This window comes from Halichoerus grypus, chromosome 6 (assembly GCF_964656455.1).
Source record: "Halichoerus grypus chromosome 6, mHalGry1.hap1.1, whole genome shotgun sequence".
NCBI lineage: Eukaryota > Metazoa > Chordata > Mammalia > Carnivora > Phocidae > Halichoerus > Halichoerus grypus.
This window is the reverse complement of record NC_135717.1, coordinates 34589026-34612102: the sequence shown is the minus strand read 5'-3', so window position 1 is coordinate 34612102 and position 23077 is coordinate 34589026. Positions and strand designations below refer to the sequence as shown.

The window sequence follows — 23077 nt, the reverse complement described above, 5'->3', positions numbered from 1 at the left end:
CTTGTGTATTAGCCGTTTTGTCCCCCAATCCCCTTTTCTCTCCCATCTCAGCATCGTAGAGAGTATCTTTATAGAATTATTACACTTGATCCTTATGCTTTGTTTTAAGATTATCTTCTCCACTCTGGGTTTGTACCTTTTTTTTTTCATAGTGGAGTTTTACAACTTATTCCCAAGGATGCTTCTTTAGATCCTTGTCTGTGAGAACGTTGGTCAGTAGCTATAGTTTCTTATTTCATCTGTGATATCCTTCTACAGTCTGAGAATATTTAAAAACAAACACCAAAATGGGAATATTTCTTTAACATCTAGAGGTGTAGGACTTTAGCATTGGAAAGTGGAAAGACTTCAGAAGAGATTTTCCAGAAACATTTTCTTAAGCACCAAAGTGTCTTCAGAGAAGGTAGAGAGCTGAACCTGGTGGTACAGCCTGGGAAGACCAGTGGCCTGAGTGACCAGCAGGTCAATATTAATTGATAACCATGCTTTTTATGGCAAAATCTGAACTGAACCTCAACTCAATTCTGAATATGCACTGCAGAACCAGAGAGGAGAAATCCATAGTTCGTGACCCCATAAGATTTATGTCTCCAGCATTCTTAAGGCCCCATCTCTTTCTTTTCTTTTGTTTTTACGTGACCTATTCACCACTCTCAAATACTCTTTGACATATCCCCTCTATCCTTTCACGAAGCACATGAGATAATTCCAGTAGGAGTAAGACCCTCCCCTCTTTCCTTCCTTCTTTCTTTTCTGCCTTCATTCCCTCCTTTCTTCCTTCCTTCCTTTTTTTTTTTTTAAATTTCCCAATGCCTACAATTTTTAAAGAACAGCTTTTGAATAACAACAAACATGAATGTTAGACCTATAGGACCCCAAGGCACAACTGAACCCTGTTGTACCCTCATACGGGAAGGAAGAAACAGGTAGCAACAGTCACAATTCCAACGAAGATCTCCAAGTGGCCAGGACCTTCAGGTTAAGATGCACAGCTCAATTTCAGAAGGGGATGTTGGGTGTTGCCCGGACGGAGCTGTAAGAGGTGGTTGCCTCAGTCCACATTTGGACAATTACACGTCAACATGGATGAACTTGTGAGTAAAGAGGCTGGTTCTAGAAAACAAGAAGAGACAAGATTTCTCATAGATGGTGACCTCCAACCTCAGCTGCCATCCAGACTTTCAGCCTGAGAGCTCTTTTGAAAGAGTCCAGTTCTGCTCAGAGGTCATCAGCGTATGGCAGGCTCTGTGCCAGGCATTGAAGGTGAAGAATAGAAGACCCAGATCCTATCCTTTCAGAGCTCACAGCTTAGTGGGGATGATGGGCAAATGGACAGATGTTTCAATTCAACATAGTGTATTCTAGGATAGGGTTAGGAGAAGCAAAAGCACCAGCAAAACAACCACACAGGATCCTCATCATGCCAGGAACAGTTATAAATCTATTACCTTCCAGGCATTATACTAAATGCTTTCTATGCATGATGTTATCCTGTCACAGCAAGCCTATATTTTAGGTACTCTTAAATAAAAGTCAATTTCTCTGATTAGCAGCCTGGGCACAGAGAGGTTAGCTAACTGACTCGTGGGTTGCACAGCAGAGACAGAGAAAAAAATCTGAACTAAGAAAATTACATTCTCGAGCTCAGCCTCTTAATTATCAGCTGTTACAGCTGCAGTAACAGATTTAGCCTCGCTGCATCTCAGCTTCCTCATCAGAAATATGGGGGTGTCCATGCAAAGCAGCTCTAAGGGAAGCAGCTGATTTTGAATGTCAGTGAATTCAGACAAGGGATTCAGGCACCTTTAGCCCCCACCTGTTTAAACCAAGCACTCAACATAATGACTTAACGAGCCCCAATTTGGACAATTTTTATAGCTTCTGAGTGCTCTTATTTTGTTTCATTTTCTTATGCAAAGCCAAAGGCATGACATCAAACCTGTAATTTTGGCCACATTATCACCATGTTCTAACCAGGCAAGCTTATTAGCTCAGACAATTAAGAAAATACAAGTAGAAAATACCTGGCTATTAGGGGGAAAGGAGTAACATAAATCCAAGATGTTGGGACAATTAGCATTTGCAGTAATAAAAATCAAGTGGAACACTAAGGAAATGAATATTATGCTTATTATTTAGCATTAACATAGCATTTTGTATTTATAAAATGCCTGATAATTGTTTTTGGCCATTTCTTTTGGTAAAAGTCTGATAAAGGACATTTGCTATTCTCAGGGGGAGCATAAGGGAGGTTTAAGTGAGAGCCTATTAAATTACAATTCAAGTAATCTTCCAATCCTCTTGTTCTCAACTCAGATTTAAGTAGAAAAAGAAAACACCCAGAAATCCCGCTAAAGTGTAAATCATTTCATCTCCCTCTGTTAAAAGCCCTCTAGTGGCTCACTTAGTTTCTCTCAGAGTAAAAGCCAAAATTCTGTAAGTGCAACTTGATATTCAAGAGTGGATCCTACAACAGAAAAAGGACATTAATGGAAAAGCAGGAAATTTGAATAAACACTGTAGTTCATAATATGCAAATGTTAACTTCTTAGTTTGGATAAATACACATGGTTGGGTGAGACGTTAACTTTAGAGAAAACTGGATGAGAACCCCACTATCTTTGCAATACCTCTGTAAATCTAAATATATTTCAAAAGTTAGAAAGCTTTTTTTTTTTAAAGCCAAAGTTCCTACGGTACCCTAAAAGGCCTTATTACATGACACTTTATTATATCTCTGACGTCATCTCCTATTCTCTTCCCTCTGATCACTCTGCACCAGGCTCACTCGTCCTCATGTTCCTACCCCAGGACCTTTGCACAGACTGTCCCTGTGTCTGAACCATTCTTGCCTGACCTATCCCCATGGCTCAACACTCTGTCAAATTTTGACTCAAATGTCACCTCAAAAACCATTCACTAAAAATTTCAAACCCTCCCCATTTCCCCAATCCTCATGTTCAATGTTTTGTCTCATGGCACTTACACTCCTAGCCTATTCTGTCATGTTCTTTATGTACTGTGCTATTGCTTATCAGTTTTCAACCCCACCGGAAGTTAAGCTCCTTGAGGAGGGATTTTTATCTACTTTCTCCATTATCTGTTTCCAGCACCTAGAATTGTACCTAGCCCGCACTTAACACTTAATGAATATTTGTCAAACCTGACTATGAAATTCTAAACTAAAAGAAAAAAGTAATACCTGCTAATTGCTTTGATAACAAGGGCATTTTGCCATGCACTTATGTACTTTGGTAGAATTTTCATTACATGCTACAATTTCAGTATTATTGCTACCATTTATGAGGCTCAGGTTTTGCCCAGGATCACACAGCTCTGCATCCAAATCTCAGAGCCAGGATTCAAACCTGTCTCCCAATGCTGCTTCTGGTCCTGTTTCTCTCACCCCATCCCATCTGCCAAAATGTCACAATTTGCCCCCTTTCATTAAAGCCATGGTGCTTGAAAATTAGAAACAGCCTAGCTCATTTAGTCAGTTGTTCCTATAATTCAGCCTTCTTTCTCAGGTGTAGTACCACCCAGGATAAATATATGGAACACACTGTTTCCCTCAAAGGTCACAGATAACTCTGGAATATTGTGAGTTTTTCATAAGTAATCTAATACGGAATTTTGACCTACAATTTCTCCTTCATGGGCCTATTTTTGCTTTCAGCTTCAACAATCTCTTATGGATAAAGAGCTTCATTCCTAAGAAGGCTGCAAGTCATCAGGGAAGGACACTGGCTTGTGAGCTCAAGGCCTTAGCTCTGGGACCTATTCTCATCTTTACTAGCTGTGTGGGCCTCCTCTTAAGCTTTATTTTCCTCGTCTGTGAAATGGGCATAATTGCAGCACCAACTCCATAGAAGTGTCATGAGGATAAGTGACATGGTCAACGTGAAGTGGTCTGCACTGTCAGTATAATATCAGCATCTTCTATTATCATTTGCATATAATGGTTTAAATGAAGAAGTTGAAATGGATATCAGGTTTGTTTGTTTTTCCTAGAACCTTCTAACCTTCAGACTACTAAGTTAGCTTTTTATCCATCAAGTGCTTCCATGATTTCAAGGGATTTCTCCCAGATGCCTCTGTTAACAACACCTTATCATCACCACAATCATCACTGCCATCACCATCACCACCACCATCATCACCATCACCACCATCACCATCATCACCACCACCACCATCACCACCATCACCATCACCATCACCACCATCACCAACACCATCACCATCATCATCACCACCATCATCATCACCATCACCTCCATAATCATCATCACCACCATCACCATCATCACCACCATCATCACCATCACCATCATCATGGCCATCACCATCACCATCATCACCATCATCATCACCATCACCACCATCACCACCATCACCACCACCACCATCACCACCATCACCATCACCATCACCACCATCACCAACACCATCACCATCATCATCACCATCACCTCCATAATCATCATCACCACCATCACCATCATCACCACCATCATCACCATCACCATCATCATGGCCATCACCATCACCATCATCACCATCATCATCACCACCGTCATCATCACCATCACCTCCATAATCATCATCACCACCATCACCATCATCATCATCATCACCATGGTCATGATCAAACACCTGTCATTTACTAAACAATTACTAGGAGCCAGGATTGAGGCTACATTCTAATAATATCCTTCACTATTGTTTACCATGAGTCTGTAAGTATTGAAAACCCATTTTACAGATGAAGGAAATGACTTTTCAGGGAGGTTAACTCATTTGCCCAGTGTCACACAGAAGTCCTGGAGCCAGATCTAGAAGCTATGTATCCTTGAGTTTACAGTCTAGCCCTTTGTCCACACTTGGCACTACTTTATTGCCAGGGAGAGTTTTAGAGCCACTGACAAAATGACCAGAAGACAGCTCTTCTGGGGACTGGCTTTTCTAAATCTTTGGCATCATTTTCTTAAACTGTGTCCCAGACACTGCTTTTATTAGAATTGTCTGGTATTGGTGTGTTATAAATGAATATTGCTGGCTCTAGCCAGTGATGTGCTGTATTTAACAACCTACTTGGGGCGGTGGGGGGATGGGACGGGTTCAGGAGCCTGAGTTGAAGCATTTGCTGATTTCCATGGTGTAAATACTCCCAACCTGGTCATGTTCAAGCTTCCAGTGCCTCATCACTGAATTCAGAGTTAGCTAAAGATGTGCAGGAGTGCACCATTATATAGTTATCTCTACCGTTCAGGTACGAAAGCCAGAAGAAACCTCAAGAGCAATAGATAACAGCAAAATGTAGTAAAAGAACTAGGAAGTAATGAGTTTGGAACGTTTATTACCGTTTTATATATTTTATTCAATTGCGGGTTTATGTTACTTAATTTTTATTAAAGGTCACATTTAGCAAGAGGCTCACAAAATCCCTGAAAAGTAAACAACCCCTTGAGTGGACTGCAGCCCCTCCATGGCTCCACCCCAGGCTGATAAATTGGCCCTGAAAAGGCTGGAACCCTGGAATCTGCATTTCTCAAGAGCTCCCCAGGTGTTCTCCTGCACACTGTTACTGAGCCAGCTCCTTTAGCCTTTTTTAGCACACATTTGAAGTACTCGTAGGAAAGTAACATATAATATGATAAGCATCTAAAAAATGTAGATGGGATTCATATTCCTAGCAAATGCTCATGGGCAGCTATGCTAAATGAACTCCACTGTTACTCATCTTAAAAGATTTTTCAAAAAATTGAATAAAAATATTCCAAAGTTTTATTTTATTTTACCCTTCAATGAAGTATGGTTGTTCCATGTTGAAGAATAAGGCAGTAATCCTATTTCCCTGGCAGCCAGAACAGGAGGACAGTTCAGAGGCCCTTCCTGAAAGGCTTACGCAAAGATAACAAAATGTCAGGGAAAGCTGCAGGGCAGGGCCGAATGGAAAAGGAGGCTTGTAATCTCAAATTCAATATAAAAGATCGAAAGCATCAAATAATCAGTCAGCAGTGAGCCTCCCCATCAGAATGTTCCATCTGCCTTGGAATTCAACTTTGTGATTGTATTATGATGTATACATTATACATCTCTCTCTCCATATATATAACCACCTAGAAAAAGGTAGGCATATCTGAGGTCCCATAAGGAAGTCTTGCTTGACTTTAGAAGGGAAACTGTTTGAAACATCACCTGCCTCCACCCCAACCCCACCCCATCCACCTTAAAAACATTAAAGTCTCTTTTCTAGGCAGAGGTTTTAATTCAGGGAGAAAGGCAGGGCCCCCCAAATCAAGAGCAGTCCAGTAGCTGTTTACAAACCCTGATACACAACAGATCCAACCCAAGGCTTATGATTTGTCCTCTAAACAATGATTCTGCTTTTGGAAGGTGAATATGGAGGGAAGTTAAAGGATTTCCATGACTAATGTTTACCTAGTGCTCACAAAATGCCTTAAGCCATTGGTAAGCACTTTGCATGCATTAGGATTTTAATCCTCCCCCTGCCTTTTGGTTCTTTTCCAGTCACATTGAAGGTAGTCAATCAATAGTCTTTGAGTGAATGAATGCACAAATCCCCATGTTAAAGCCAGGGGAGGTGAGGTGTAAAGGGGTGGAGTAACATGTCCAAGATCAGGTGACTGGGCATTGGAAGTGCCAACCATATTCGGTTTCTCATTCCAGACACATAAACTCGCTGTTGCCTCCCTGGGATATACAAGAGTGGCCGTGAAGATGTTAGAGCATACCAGAGTCACTCATGAGGATTATTAAAATGATCCATCTTGGGTCTACAGTTACGAATAGTTACTTTGGGAGTGGGGACCAGTAATCTGCATTTGCAACAACTTTCCCAGGTGACTTAGGGGTGATCTGAAGGGTGTACCTGGAGATAGACTGAGGTAGTATGTGCAGAGCCCTCCTATAAGCAAGCCTGTCTACCTTTCAAACCACAAAACCCGCCTTTTGTTAAGGGTAACCAAGAACCCCCTACCAAGGTAGAGCCCCTAGCTCAGCCCACCCTCCTGAATCTCAGAGCCTTGGCACGATCGGTACCTGCAAGGTGACCAAAATCAGTGCCTTCATTTATTCGGGTACAGTAAATTTCATCCAAGAAATGTGACATGGTGAGAAACTGGCGGGCATTGTCCTTGAATCTAAGTCTGCTGTAGTGAAGGGCCTCCACTAAGAGTCTTCTGGTTGCCACAGTGGTTTTCATATTGTCATCTGCCGTGTGAGCAAGTCTTGCTTTTTAAGTAGTGTAACCAAGAAAAATGTATATTGTGGACTACAGATACATAACACCTTGAAATGGCCACAGACTTTCTGGGGCAGAATCCCATCTGCTTCCCCATGATCTGAGAGGGAGCTAGCATTCCTGTTCCTCTTGCACATATGAAGAAATGGTCTCTGAGAGGATGGGTAACTACTTGCCCCAGGTCACCCAGCAACGTGGCTACCATCCACATCTTATCACTTCAAGTCTTACCTCCCCTTATTAGAGCCTTGAATAACATGATTAGATGAGAGAGAGCCCAGGACTGGTGGATGTTTCTCTTTGTTCATTTTAAGAATTGGACTTGTAGACCATTAAAGGTTGGCCTGTGAACCCCGCTAATATAGAACTGCCAAGTTTCTAGATGAATGAGATTGCCCAAGAAGTTTTCCATATTCCCCTCTTGTTGAATTATGTATCTGAAGGTCCTTCAATCAGAGAACTCACCCATTGTCTTATTAATTGTATCATTCCTTATTTTTCTCTCCTGCTGTACCGGGAGATCCCCAGGGCTCTGGGTATGTCTTATTCATCCTTTACCCCTCACATCTAGCAAGAAGCTCTTTAAATGGCAGCCAAATAGAACAGTGTAGACTAGAATAATGGTTTCTCTAAGAACAGTCATGCCAAACTATGGCCCACTGCCTTTATTGTCAATAAAGTTTTATTGGAACGTAGCCACACCCATCGTTCAGTTGTTTAGATATTGCTGGTGGCTGCTTTCACTTTCACAGCAATGTGGCCCTCAAAGACAAACTATTTTCCATATGGCATTTTTAAGAAAAAAATTTGCTGTCTAGGTAAAGAGCAAACTGGAAAGGAGATGAAGTCATTTCTATTTTCAGAGTATATTTCTTAGTATTTCCATCTCCTAACATATATTTACACTCCTCCCCACCCACCAGTGCAGGAGAAATTAGCCCACTGATGAATAGGGTCTGGAACTCAGAAGTAATCTGAATCATGGCAGTTTGCAGAACTTGTGTACTTGATGTGACAGGATTCTTTGACTGTCAAATGCAGAATAGACATATCAATATTCCAAAGAATGATATCTACACATGTCTCGGTGTATACTGGAAAAACCCCAGTACTCCCAGAGCAAAACCCTCAGAGTGCTTATCTCTTTGTTCAAAGCGTTTATACGAAGAAAGAAGTAATTAGTAAGGAAAATCCTGGGATTTTAGCTGAGATCAGTTCCATCTTAAATTCATAACCAATTTCCTGCAACTGAGTTGTGCATTCAGCAATTTTCTTAGGCCCAGAAAATTTGCATAATGTATAGATTTGCCATTTGGTTAAATTAAATCTTGCATAATACGTTGGGGGGGAATAATCTTTTAGCTAGGTGGATTTGAGGATTTGATACAAAATATCAACATTTTTCCTTTTTAAATCGATATTTAAATTGGCTTTGATTTCTGAGTGGGATGGGTTTAAAAAAAAACCAGGAGGCCAAGGTGAGGTGAGGATAAATCTTCAAGAGAGTCACTCCTGGAGAGCGAGAGTGGGCTGCCAGCAAGAAGGGGAGGCCGTCAGCTCCTTCAGGTGGATGCTCGCTAAGCTGGAAAACAGGAAGGCTCATCTTAATAATGCCATCAAAGCAGAAGGCAGTGCAGAGTTCTTGGGAGAACTTGACATGTTCCTTAAATTAGTTGGGTGCAGGGATGTCATTAACATAGAAGCTTGTGCCTGCTTCTTATCTGGGCATTTATCAACGTGGAGGCTCACTGGCATAGTCCGAAACAGCAGCATGGGAAAGAACTGTCCTGGAGAATGTGTTAGGGCACCCACCATCTCACCTGGCTCTTGGAAGAGCCTGACATTCAGAGGACAGGGAAGGAGTTCTCAGGATGTTCTGGAAAACAATGCTGAAGGGCCCCCACACACACACACAAACCTAAACGGAGAACGGGCAGCATTGCGCACTGACCTTGAAGACACAGGACCCTCAGCAGCTATGGAGGACAGTGGGTTGGCAGATGACCACCCCAAGCATACCAGCACCCCCCGCCGGCTCCCCCCACCCGCCCACAGAAGCCACCAGTAGAACACAGGCTCCAGGAGAAGGAGAGAGAAAGCAGAGAGAGATACTTGATTCTCTCCACCAAGAAGCATCTTGTTTCATTGAACGCCCTCTGCTTCCTCAGTCCCTTCCCCCACCCCCCAACTCCAAAAGAGGAAGACCTAAGAAGAGAAGGAGGAAGAGGGCCCCAGAGGCGGCCCCTCTAACGGACAGTGCAAAGCGCTGGATGGTAGGGGCGATGCCCCCTGCCTGAGGCATGTCTGTCAGGACACAGGTCTATCAGGACTCGGGTCTGTAGCAATAGCAAGAGAATTTGAATCTCACTGACTTTGGAAGCTTTAAAATGGACTGGCCTGAGTTTTTAATAACCACATGACCAGAAAGCTGTTGCATCTTCTTTAGATGTCATTAAGGGATTTGCCTCAGGAAATTGCAGTGCCTGGGCTCTCAACCACTCTCCCACACTGCCTGTCATGTACTGACTGGGCGTCTTGAAGCAGCTCTTAGCCCCTCTGAATGGCAGTTCCTTTGCCATATGATAGGGATAAATGATAGAATCTTCTTCTCTGAGTCATCAGGTGATGCAGTGAAATATAATGTATGCAAAGAGCTTAACAGAGTGTTAATCATTCGGCCAGTGTTTATTAAGTGGCTACCAGGTGTCAGGCACTGTTCTAGATGTTGATCATCATTCATAATTATGGGGTAGGAAGGGCACTTACATGTACTGACTCATTTGGGGTAGGTGCTAATGAAAGAAATGAGGCCCAGAGAGGTTAAGTAACTTGCTCAAGGTCACACAGCTAGGAAGTGGTAAGGCTGGAATTCAAACCCAGATCACTTGTTTCAGAGTCTACACATGTTTATTGTTATTGTTATTAGTAGTGGTAGTTATTTTCAGCTCCTTGTTCCTGGAACTGAAAACTGAAACTTTGAGCATGGAGAAGGAGAGAAAGAGCCCTTCTTATAGTCCTACTATTCCTGTCCTCTGATAAGTGGACACCAGCTCCCAACCCTACCTGCTGTATCCCCAGAGACTGATATATATATGTGTATATGTATATTAGGTGCTCAATAAATATATTTTGAATGATAAGAGAATAGCCGGTTTCAAGCCCAGTGAAACTCCATTCTCTCCCCAGGACAAAACACTTCATATCCCCAGGTGTTTGCAGGCTCAGCTTCAATGACACTGCTATAGACTGAATTGTGTCCTCTCCACCCCCCCACCCCCCCGATTCATGTTGAAGCCTTAAGCCCCCATGTGATGGCACGTGGAGGTGGGGACTTTGGGAAGTAATTAGGGTTAGATGAGGGCAGGGTCCTCATGTTGGAATCAGTGTCCTTATAGGAAGAGGAAGAAGAGAGCGTTCTCCCTCCACCACGTGAGGACGCAGGGAGGTCGCAAGCCGGAAGAGAGACCTCACCAGGAGCCATATGAGCTGACACCTTGATCTCGGACTTTCCAGCCTCCAGAACCGGGAGAAATAAATATCTGTGGTTGAAGCCTCCCAGTCTGTGGCATTTTGTTACAGCAGCTCAAGTGTGCTCATACAGATACCTCTGCAACCCATCCACTTTACTGATGTGTTCGACACTTGGCCCCTTGTATGCTCATCCTATACTTTCAAATAGTAAAAAAAAAAAAGGCAAGAGAATTTGGAGTCAGCCGTTCTGTGTCCTGCAGCACTTCTCCGTTCTGAAGAATTTCATCATTCCAGCAGAGCATTGAATTTATTCGGGTTGAAGGGAATGTGATGAGTTTCTTAAATCTGTGTCACCTGGCTGTGGAATCCACCCCGCCGAGCTAGGAAGGAGGCATTAACTACATCCAAAGCTGTGTGATTAACTTATTTGTTTGCCTACAGAGCTAAAATGAAAAAGCAGGAAGCTGAGTGAATCTGCACGAGCCCGTTTTGAAGTAGGATTGTGAGAAAACCCGAGACGTGGGTTTTAATTCACATTTCCTGGGCTTACCATTATTATTATTTTTAATGGAAAATAACGTTGCACAATCTTGCTTCGTTTTAAATGGAGAATGTGCAATATTGTCTAACGCTGGGTATGGAGTTGATTTAGTATGCATGGTTTTCTCCCCTCCCAACCCAGTACTTTGGTTCTTTGTACACATTCAATATCGTTACATTTTTGCTTAGAACATATATATTTTCCCCCTGAACTTTTCTCGATTGCTTTTTTATCAGGTTTACAAATCAAATCAAATAGGTATATTGCAGAGCTCTGTGATATTATTTTCTGAGCTTATAGTACAATGTATTGAATTATGCCGCTCCATGCTCTGCTCCTGCTATTCTCTCCAGATTGAGAGAGAGGGACTGTGGACCCTGTAAATTCACTTGGCGCCCAGCATTACTGGCTAAATCAAGACCACTATTCAGGCTGCAAGAAGAGACAGAGCAAGTGTTCGTTACACAAATCAATTTGGTCCAAAGTACATCGCAGTGGGTACTCAACCATCGCTCACATAATATTGTCAACTTAATCAAATAATGCCTCGAAGACACTCACAAGCTTTTCTCTCTGAGAAATAACTTGATTGGTGGAGGAGGAAGAAGCAGTTGGCTATTCAAAAGGACACTTTTTATTTATCACTGTTAAGCATGGAGGGGAGGAAGCCCGTAGGAGAGGAGGGATGCTGAATATTCACTAGGCTGTGCTGGGAGAAAATCGTGCTGGTTAGCGTCCTGTCTTGGGCATTGGATTTCGACACCCTTGTGGCAGAATTGGGGATGCTCATGGAGAAAAAAGAAGCTGGGCCCAAACCTCTTTCCTGGGATGACACAATAAATATTTGTTGAGCACACATCATGTGCCACAGTAAAGGGCCTCAAAAATGATTCAATATAGTGTTTGTCATTGGGATGTTCATATTCTAGTAGGACAGAGAAGGAAGTAATCTGATACTAAAAAATATATATGGTTAATAAGGGCTCAAGAGAGGGGAACACAGGACTCCAGGTGCTCAGAGGAAGCATCTGAAGCAGCCTGGTTTGGTTTGATTTGGGCTGGTTGGTTGTGATAGGGCCCTATTCACAGAGCTCATCACTCCGTTCCAGCCCCAACTGAGAGCACAGGCAGTTAGAACTCCAGCGAATTTCACTCTATGCAAGTTGGTGGCGGTTGCCCTCTAGGGCTGAGCTGTCTTTAGACTTCACCTTGAACTTGAGGGGACATTGAGGGCCAAAATATGGAGTCCAGGATATGGAGTTAAATATCTTAGGTTCTTCCGTGGCTCTGCCATCTCCTGGCTGCGTGACTTTGGACAGGTGACTGACTTAACCTCCCTGAGCTTCCGTTTTTCAAATTGTTATGGTGATCAGTGGGATAAGGTGTGAAAAACACCTTGCAGGATACCAGGGTCATAGTAGGACCTCAGCAGGGTTTTACATTCAATACCCGATTCTAGACCCATTAGCCAATTCCACACTGGGCTCATCAGCAACCAGTGGATGGTAGTATTCGGCATCAAATGTCTCAACTCAGGATAAGGGAGAGGCGAATGACCTTACACCGCAGTGGTTCTTAGCCAGGGGTCCGTGGATGTCTGTGTATCCTTCAGGGAGTTTGTGAACTTCAAATTCAGAGGCTCCAGGGATTAGGATATTAACATTTCGAAGGGACCATTATTCTGCCAGCTCTAGGTATCTGCGGAGCCCATGGCTGGTATGACTGAGGAACTGGATTTTTAATTAAACTCAACTTTAATTAAAATTTAAACACTGACACTTGATTCCGTTATTAAAAGCCTTTTAGGTGTGTTTTGAAAATCTTGGCTATTCAGCTGTCAATTTTTCAAAGTCTAAATATAGATCAGGTATTTCCAATGAAAATGTAGTGCCCATGTTGAGATGATGAGTCATAAATACAAACTATATACAAAATCTCAAAGACCTGGGGGAAAAAAGGAATTTAAAATATCACTTACTTTAATTACATATTGAAATAACAGTTTTGATAAATTGGATTAAAATAAATATATCCTTAAAATTAATTCCACATGTTTCTTTTTACTTTTTTTGAAATGTGGCTTCTAGAAACTTTAAGACTATGTACGCGGCTACTATTTTATTTTATTGAATGGGACTGCTCTAAACTGCATGACCACCGTCCTTGGACTGTATCTAGTGCTGTGTTGTGAGTACATGTGTTTTTAATTTCCATCATGCGTGGGAGGAAAAATAATTTTCCCGGTGTTCTTCTAGGTTCTTGGCTAAAACCCCCCATGATAAAAGAGAGATTAACAGGAGACCAAGAAACAGGATCTTAATAACATGTAAAGCTCCTGTAGACATGGGACCTACGGAGGAAAGACCGAGTAACAAACTGGAATGGCCCAAGTCACCGGCTTAAACACCATCTCCAGCTAAAGACAGAAGATGTTGGGGGGGCAGAGGAGCCAGCAATGGGGAGGTTATCAGGAAAAGCCCAGTAAACAAGGGTGAGGTTGTTCTAGATTGAGGTCATTGTCTTGTCTTTTGAAGGGATTCTAGAAATTTAGGTACTTTCTCTTCCTGCTACCTCCAAAAGGGAGACACCCCTACAAATGGAGACTTTCCTTTTAAATGTAAATTTCTCTTACAAAACGGTAACTTCTACTCTTTTCAGAGCTTCTCCTGTGTCTGCTGTTTCTCAAAAATAATCATCCCAAAATAACCCTTATGCCAAAGAGGCATATTTTGGGGTGGCAAAGTATAATTTGGTACCGTTCTTGTTTTATTTCTTATGGTTGTCTCCCCCACTACAGGCGCTCAGCCCTGTGCTTCCAAATCTACGATTTCTCTCTGAACTCTGATTTCTGCTGACAGCTTCACCACATTTTACTCATCCGTCCTTGTGATGGTCACTTGTGTTGCCTCCAGCAACCTGGGACCACAGACAACTCTGTGATGGGATCTTTTCTCCCTACTTGCATCTCAGGTGACAGGCTCAGAAGGGTTTAAGGAGCTGGGCTAGTATGTGACGGGACTGGAGTTTAGCTCAGAGATATCCAGCTACAGATATCCTTTGCCTGTGCTCCCAAGATACCTGGTCATCCCCGAAGGTGGCACACAGGTGAGCTCAGCAACGCCCCATTGGCTCAGAGAGGAGACGTGGGCGGGGCCAGACTCTCAAAGGCACACACAAAACCATGCGGATTCTCTCCAACAGTCATCCCTGGATTGGTCGATATCAAAATCCAATTTCACCAGGATTAGCCTTGGGTTGCTCAGAGCTATTCATTGAATTAGGAACGATTATAGCAGAGGGAGCCCCGCAGTTCTTTATTAAGGTCTTTGCGGAAGCACTAAGTGATCTTCAGGAGATTAAAGTGCCGGTGGTGTTTTCTTAACATTTATAACCTGCGCCGATATCTGGGGAGTTTGTTTATTAGGAAGAATTCTGTGGCACACATCCTGCCTCCTAATAGGGCCTTCTAACTGGGCCAGAGCACAAGCTGGCTTTGCTGTCCTAATGAGCTTATTTGGGAACCTCTGCCAAGTGCTGCCTGGAAACCCACCTCTTGAGGTGAATGGACTGTTCATTCATGTGGGGTCCTGCGACCCTGCGTGCGTGATGGGGAGGCGGCATCTCCGAGTTGTCAGTATGGGTGGGCCCCAAGAAACGGAGAAGGAAAGCGGATGGTTATTAACACTGCTAATAATAGTAATGATATGTATTCACTATTCATTCATGGGACTTAACTTTCACAAGACTTTGCTTTTGTTATCCGACTCTGAAGCATCCAGGACAGACGGGCATTTATCACTTCACCCATATGCAAACTAAGATCAAGAGCTGTGAACTCAGCATTCATGCAGCTCACTTGTAGCAAAAGCCATAGGTACTCGCTGAGAACTTGCCATGCGCTCTGGCTCGCAGTTCTAGTCGGTGCAGGTTTGCCCCCCAGGGAGCATCTGAACCGCAGAAGATAGTTTTGGTTGTCCCACTGTTGTACAGGGGGTGGAGGCCAGGGATGCTGCTCAACATCTTAGGGTGCACGGGACAGCCCCACATCAAAGAATTAACCAGCCCCAATGTCAGCATTTCTGGTGCTGAGAAACTGCCCTAGGGGGTAGGGACAGAACAGTGGATGGAAACTCCCCATCTCTGTCCTCATGGACTTCATGTTCTGGTGGAGGAGATAAAGAAACACCATAGAAATGAACAGAAGCACGTAATACACGGGGCAAGAAGTGATAGGTGCTATGAAAAAAGCGAACGAGCAGGGAGACAGGAGATGCTGAAGCTTTAGATGAGGATGTCTCTAATGGGTGCTGTCTTGGCAGAGAGCTGGGAAGAAGGGGGCAAGCCACATGGGCATCTGGGGTGCGAATTTTCCAGGCAAAGGAAGGACAGGCGTGAAGCCTGAGGAGGGAGCATGCTGCATGCGTGGAAGGAGGAGCCAGGTGGCCAGTGAGTAAGGAGCGGGAACCTCAGGAAGCAAGGGGGTCTGGGCCAGAGCGTACTGAATCTCCCAGCCCAGGATGAGGGTCTGGACCGGAGGGTTCTGAGAGGGAAGGTGCCCTGGCCATTCTAATTCTACCCTCTAACACCTTTGTTTTCTCAATCTCCTCTCATCTCTGAGCAAGCAGACGGAGTAATTTGCTTGGTCTTTATGTTCTACCTCCTGATCTCCCAAACATGGTTATGAGGCACCTTTTCAATTCAGCTAGGTCCCACTTTTAGAGCCAGAATGATACTTTAAAAGAATCAGACACAGATAAATCAAGAGTTCTTCTTCCAGCCGTTAATTCCAAGTAAGCCTTGACATGTACCAGCCTTGAGGGATGTAACTACCAACCAGGTAGCCCCCGCTTTTCGGTAATACGCATTCGAGATGTGCAATTCCCTTAGCAACTTCCTCAGCTTTTTCACATGACTTTATTTTTGTCCTTAGAAATTTCACGCTGTGCATTTGCCATGAGCTTCACCGACCTTCTCGGGGACGCTCTAACTGCTTGTCCATCTGTGTGAGCTACAGTGCTAGGCTCAGGGAACCTGCAGACCTAGCCTTGTTTTTAGAGTGTTGGATGCCTTTCAGGAGGCTGGTGGAGCGCCTCTCAGCCCAGCTGAAGGGGGGTCATCACATCCAGGGGGAGGTGCACAAAGGCAGCCCAACAGCCTAGGCTGGGATGAAGGGAAGCCTCAAATCTCTCTTTAGACAACTCATTAAAGTTCCCAGTGTGACAGATGGGAGCCTGGGACAGCTCGGACAGGGACATTCTCTCTTCTTCTAGACCTGGTGTGAGGCCAACCCCTTGGAGAACCTCATGCCACCCTCAGTGGTAGAAAATGCATCCACTTCTTGATAACAGCTATTCATTCTACGTGCACTTCCGGTTTGTTTGCTTGTTTAGAAGAAAATTGTAGTGGGTTGAATGTGGCCTTCAAAACATATGTTCACATCCCATCCTTCGTAAACCCACAAATATGACCTTGTTTGGACAAAGGGTCCTTGCAGATGTAATTAAGTTAAGGATCCCAAGACAAGATCTACTGTGAGCTTTAAATCCAATGACTAATGTCCTTGTAAGAAGAAAAAGGCAGAGGGAGATGTGAGTCCCAGACACACAGAGGGAAGAAGGCCATATGAACGTGGAAACAGAGATTGGGGAAGTGCAGCTTCAAGCCAAGAGGTCACCAGAAGCTGAAAGAGGCAAAGGTGGGCTCTCCCCTAGAGCCTCCGGAGGGAGTGTGGTCCTGAAGGACCTTCTCACCTTCACTGTAGACATCTGGGCCCCACAACCATGAGGGAATCCATTTCCGTTGATTTTAGCTACCATGTCTGTGGTAATTTCTTAGCAGACTAATATAGGGACCTAAAATTCAGGCTTGTCCTGGATATGTTTTCCCTGACAATTTCCAGAAAAAGGGAAGGGGATAGCTCTCACCCCGATATACCAATATGAGACTCTGTGAGGACCATTCTGGAAGGTCTCACCCCTGCCTTGCCCCAGGCTCTGGAGTCAGCCTCTGGATCCTGATGTTCTCCTCTTCCCTCTCCTCTTCATTCACCCACGATGTCAGAAACACTTTTGGTTTGTTTTCCATTTTACATGTTATCTTTAAAAATTACTTTTAATACACAGGTATTCCAACATAACAATTTATGAGCTTTTGTACACATGCCCATGCTACAAAATGATTAATTGAGCGTTGTATGTTTTTATCAAAGGAAACAACGCAAAGATTTCTCCAAAGTCCTGTTTGACTAAAGATGATTAATTTTAATTTTCACATGAGCGGCATAATGCTATTAATCATTTAATATGTTTAATCATAATCTCTGTAATTCCTAATTAGGTTTATTAAGCTGAAACATCCAGCAGTTATGTACAAATCCAAATCTAAGTTTCTTTCTTGGGATGAGAAGGAGCTTGTTTTAATTTGCATTTGAACAGCAACCTGTAACCGGAGGGAAGAAATGGGCTGTAAGCTGGGGTCTCACCTGCTGTGTCTGCAAACCTAGAGCCTTAGGTCAGAGTACTAAGACCCCAACTGCACGATTCAAGGACATCTCTGTGCCTTGGTTGTGTAACCAAACCTCATGTTACCAGCAGAGAAAACACAGTTCCCTGCTCTGTTTGGGCGTGGGTGTTATAATATTGTATTTGACTGTCACTTGAAGATGCAAAGTGGACCATTCATTCATCCTTCATTCATTACTTTATTGATACACTCGTAATACCTTCACCTGTTCAGTCAGTGACTCAACCAGCCATCTGACCTGCGTTTACTGTTTGTCGGCCATGGCTCAGCCCCATTGTCTCGTGCTGGTCACACCACACCCCGCGATGATCCATAAGTGGCTCCTCTTAGTTTTTATCATGAAATATACTTTTGCTCTGCACACAGGGCCCTTTGTGATATAACCCACACACACCCCCGCACTGTGCTGTTCTGTCTGTCCTTCCTTCATGTGCACCCACCGACCATGACACTAAGGGGCCCATGTACTCCCCTGAATCCAGAACCTGATTTCACCTCTGCATCTTTGCCTGCGCCTTGCCCTCTGTTGGTACAGCGTCAGCCCCCTTCATCCCTTCTGTTAGACGTCTCCCACTGAAAACGTAACCTCCAGAATTGGCAGGGCTCCCAGAACATCCAGCTGTGAGGCATGTCCCTGATTTAAGTTTACTCAGCCCTCTGTGACTCACTCTGATCCCAGCCTCACAAATGTCTCTTTCTTTCTTCTTTCTCTTGCACTGAACTGGGAACAACGTGTGTTGGGAGGACTAACTTACGTGTCCAACATATAGTAGTTGCTCAGTAAAAACATGCTTAACAAGCAAAGGAGAACCTTTCCTTTGTATGATTCCTGAGAGAGGCTTTCTTTCTTCTTGTTTTTGACATTTTAAGAAAAAGTTACCGTCACTCTGAAAAATTCATTGCCTTACATTTATTGAGTTCATGTGCCAAGAACTCTGCCAAGCTGGCCTATATTACTGCGCTAAGTCTTCACAGAGCCTTAGAAGGTGTGCACTATTATTATTATTATTACTCACTTTCCAGGTTAGGAGACTGTCACCATCCTCCTCCTTATTCCACTCCAACAGCACAGACAAAACGACCAAGGGCAGTGTTGACGTTATCATGACGTAACACTTCAAACTTGCAGAGGTCATCCGGTGGGGGTTTTGATTCCAAACTGGCTTGGAAGAGTAGTGTGCCAGCTTCTGGGAAGTCTTGACTTCAAAATGCAATTCAGGGGTTATTAGGAAGGAGAATGCAAATGAAGTCTGTCAATAAATACAAGGATTGGCAAGAAAGTCACTAATTATGGCCATTTTATTGTGGTATATATAATATGTAAACCATATTTATATAAGGCATTTATATTTATATGCATATATAAAATATATTATATATATATATATATATATATATATATATATATTTCACTTGGTGAAGTTGTCTCCTCTGTGTCTTTATTATCTTACACCTGCCTGATTGCATTGATAGTTTTGTCCCAGTTATATGCTTCTAAATTGTTTAAAAGTAGGTGAGGCTGATTCTTCCCTCGTAAATTTGATGGGCTTCCACATTAGGTTTTCCATTACGGTTTTGGAGAAGCAAGTAACTGATGTGGATGGCATCAACTGCCACCCAGAGGCAATAGATGCTAATTGCAGAGAAAGTGTCCAGAAGCATCTCAAGAACCAAGAGTATGGGCGTGGCTATAATGATACCAAGTGTTACTGTAACTTTCCTGCCTATATATGTGCTGATATAATATCATGTTGTCCGGGCTTTTATTGTGGCAAGAGTGGGAAGCAGAGTAATGAGTTATGCTAATAGCATAGCCTTATCGACACCAGTATGGTCCATAGAACGTTCCAGAGATGTTCTAGATCCTCGTTGTCAGACATGGAAACCACTAGCCACAGGTGGCTATTGAGTACCTGAAATGTGCCTATTGTGAAGGAAAAACTGGATTTTACATTTTACTTAATTTTAATTCAAATTTAAATAGCCACAGGGGGTCAGCTGTCATGGATAGCACAGGCCTGCACAACCAAGAAACGAGAAGGTAAAACCTTAAAAAAAAATAAAATAAATAAGTCAATCAGATGGTTACTTGGACTGCAGAACACCAAACAGCCTTCTCAAATGTTTTATTCCATTTGCTAATGTTTTATCTGGACAGTTACAACAATTATGCAGGCGTATCTTAAGATTTTGGACACCTTTGATTTAGGGATGCACCCTCTCCTACCTTTAACGACAGGTTAATCAATCAGTCTGATTGCCTGTTAAAACTCCCCAACACCTCCACACCAACTACCCCTCCCCTTGCTTTATTTTTCTCCATAATGCTCTCCTTCTACCAGCTCCATATTTATTTATTAATGAGCTTATTGCCTTCCCCCCACACACCCCCCATAAGAATTATGTTCCGTGGGGGCGGGGAGTTTGTCTGCTTTGCTCACTGCTGAATCCCAGCTCCACCTTGGGCTGTCAGGGAATGTTCAATAAATACTTGTTGAATAAACGAATGAATGGATGACCCAGCAGCTCCTTCCTTGTCCTTGTTCCTTTGTTCCAGCATTTTCTTACCATTTAGGAGAAGCTAAAGCACTTTGGAAAGAGCACACAGGTCCACTCATAGCCTCTTTACTCTTGTCCTTTTAGCAGACAGATGACGCGGCACCAACGGATGGCCAGCCCCAGACACAACCTTCTGAAAACACAGAAAACAAGTCCCAGCCCAAGCGGCTGCATGTCTCCAACATCCCCTTCAGGTTCCGGGATCCGGACCTCCGACAAATGTTTGGCGTAAGTAGAGCGTTTCTCCTCTGCAGTGTCTGCACTGGGGTCCCCAGAGCCCTTTCCTCCTCATGTAAGTTCTGGGTATTTACAACACAAAAGTTCGATGTTTACATAGGGAGGGAAAAATGCATTTTAGATCCTAGTCGGTGGGTATATTGTGGCCGAAATCTCTTCATGATTTTAGTCTAAATGTCTTTGTATAGGTTCACCATGGTCCCGCTTTGCCAAATGGTCTTCTTCTAATTAGTAACTGGAAAATCAAACAGAAAATGAGCTCCCAGATAAAATAGCATTGAAAGAAGCCCACTGATGATCCCAGATCAAGTGGCCCTGGACCCTATGTCACAGCTGAAATAAACATTTTGTGTCCTTTGGGTTCTTCTCTCTTTCATAGTTGCCAAAGTTATCATGACATATTCCTGCATACCTCACTCTTTCCCAGGCACTGTGCATTTCGATTTCAGAGGCAGCGCTAGAGAATAATGACTTCTGCATAAAGCTTCATTGAAAAGCAAAACAAAGAAAGCTAGAGATTTCTAAGTCTGACTTGCATCCTGCAGTATACACTCTCCCGCAATTAGTGACGAGGATTCAGAAGTTCTTACTGTGATGTTCTCTGCCACAGATGACAGCCTTGCCCAGCTACCATGATTGAAACCCAGAGCAGGGCAGAAGCCACCATCAACCCAGAGAAAATAGATGATAGGGTTGCTTCCTCGTGGGACATGACTCAGGTTCTTTTTCTGGATGAAATCTTGCACTGTCCATCTTGGGAAGGAATGAGTTAGCCACGTCTTGGGCTCTGAAGGACAAAACTCTGACAGGGCTTAGATATCCTTAGTGGGTGTTTTGTTTTGTTTTGTTTTTTGCAAATGTAGTCAGCCTGTTTGTCCATGACATCCTTCCCAGCATTGATGGGAGGTGTCTGTGGATTCCATGAACAGAACTATATCCTTAGCATTTGACTTAGAGTAAAGGTTGGCTGCCTGGAGATTGTTCCTCTAAGAGTTTGTGGATGGATGCAAGTATTACAGAAGGAATAAGAAGGGGCCAAATTTTAATGCCAAACCCTGGGCCAAGTAGACCTCATTCCCCCTATGCAAAGGGATGCTCTGGTTCATGACTGCGATTGTGGGGTTAGCTGGCATGCAGCTTCTATTTCTTTACCATGCATGATGTTTATCAAGTCCACATCTGACACAAAGGCAGAGCTAGCGTCCTAATATTCAGATACCCAGACTTGAATCCTGACATTTCAGAGGAAAAGGTCAGCTTCTGCACTTTTATCTCTCTCGTTTGGTAATAACCTTGAGTTGAGCCCTCTAACTCTTGCAGAGTAGAGATACCCTCGGGCACTCTCAGGTCAAAGATGACTTTGAAAAGTGCAGAGCATTCAAAGTGAAAGTGGAGGTTAAGTGTGTATAAAGCAGTGAGACCAGGTTTGAATGATGGGCAGCCAGAGGAATTAGATTCCTCTTGCCACGTCAGGTTAGAAAGTCTTGCTCCACGGTCCATCTTTACTCATCAGGTGTCACTGGGAGGTTGGCTTTGAATTTGGCCCTCTTAATGATCATCCTGGTGCTTTTTTATGGTGTCACTCACTGCAGCCCACCCTCGCTCCCAACCCCGAGGGCGCTCTTCCCTCCCTGGTCTTCTCCGTTATCTTGAAAGTCACCGGAGGGCTACACAGCCAAGTCAGAGAGGTATTGGAAATAATCCACAGCTGGAGCTCCCAAAGACGGCATCCTGCTTGCATGGATATCTGAGCCTCTCTTTTCTTACAGGGCGAGGGCAAGTGGTGCACAGCAAGGTCTTGCCAAATATTGAACATACTACCCAGTTGTCAAACCATGATCAAAATCCACTGGTTTCAGAGCCAGTTTTTGTAAAAGTAAAGATTTCTAAGCAACTGACATCGACTTGACCAGATGATAGATACACTTAGTATCAATTAAGAAAATGTGGCATACATTTCAGTAATATTGAAATTAATTTCGTTCAACACAAACAGCATCTGTGTTCGTTTTAAAAGTATGCAAGATTTTTTTTATGAGTTTTGGCTATAAAAATTTGGGGGCACATACAGATTCCTGGATTCTTTGTAATAATGCTGAGGCCTCCTTGGTTTACGACCACTGTCCTGAAGAAATGGAACTTAAATACTAAAAATCTGTTCTTCCCAAGCAAGCATTGGTGGTGGCAATCCCATTCTGGTTATATGATACATTTAGTGGCATGAATCACATTGAAAGGCATCTGTAAACATTCAGATTGGCTCCCCACACTCCAGTTGAGAGAATTAAGTGTGGTTTCTTCTTGTAGGTCATACTTACTGTAAGAAATGACATTTTGATTCCAATTAGGTCTTTTCCAAGTCATCTGGACATGAGATCTCTTCTCTCCTTTTATTGCTATATTTTGCCTTTGCCTCTTCACTTTGGCTGGGGCTAGAGTGGGGGTTATTACAGAGAAAAACCCTCTCAAAGACTTTTGGG

The 23077-nt window shown here is 43.3% G+C and overlaps 1 protein-coding gene across 33 annotated transcripts in view; it reads left to right on the top strand.

Moving 5' to 3' along the window:
* RBFOX1 (RNA binding fox-1 homolog 1) overlaps positions 1 to 23077 on the top strand; it is a 1991091-nt gene that overhangs the window by 1848484 nt on the left and 119530 nt on the right. For all 33 annotated transcript variants that reach the window (XM_078074844.1, XM_078074845.1, XM_078074837.1 and 30 more), the window contains one exon: positions 20445 to 20588. In XM_078074844.1, the coding sequence (XP_077930970.1) occupies positions 20445 to 20588 (144 nt within the window). The remainder of the gene's footprint in view (positions 1 to 20444; positions 20589 to 23077) is intronic.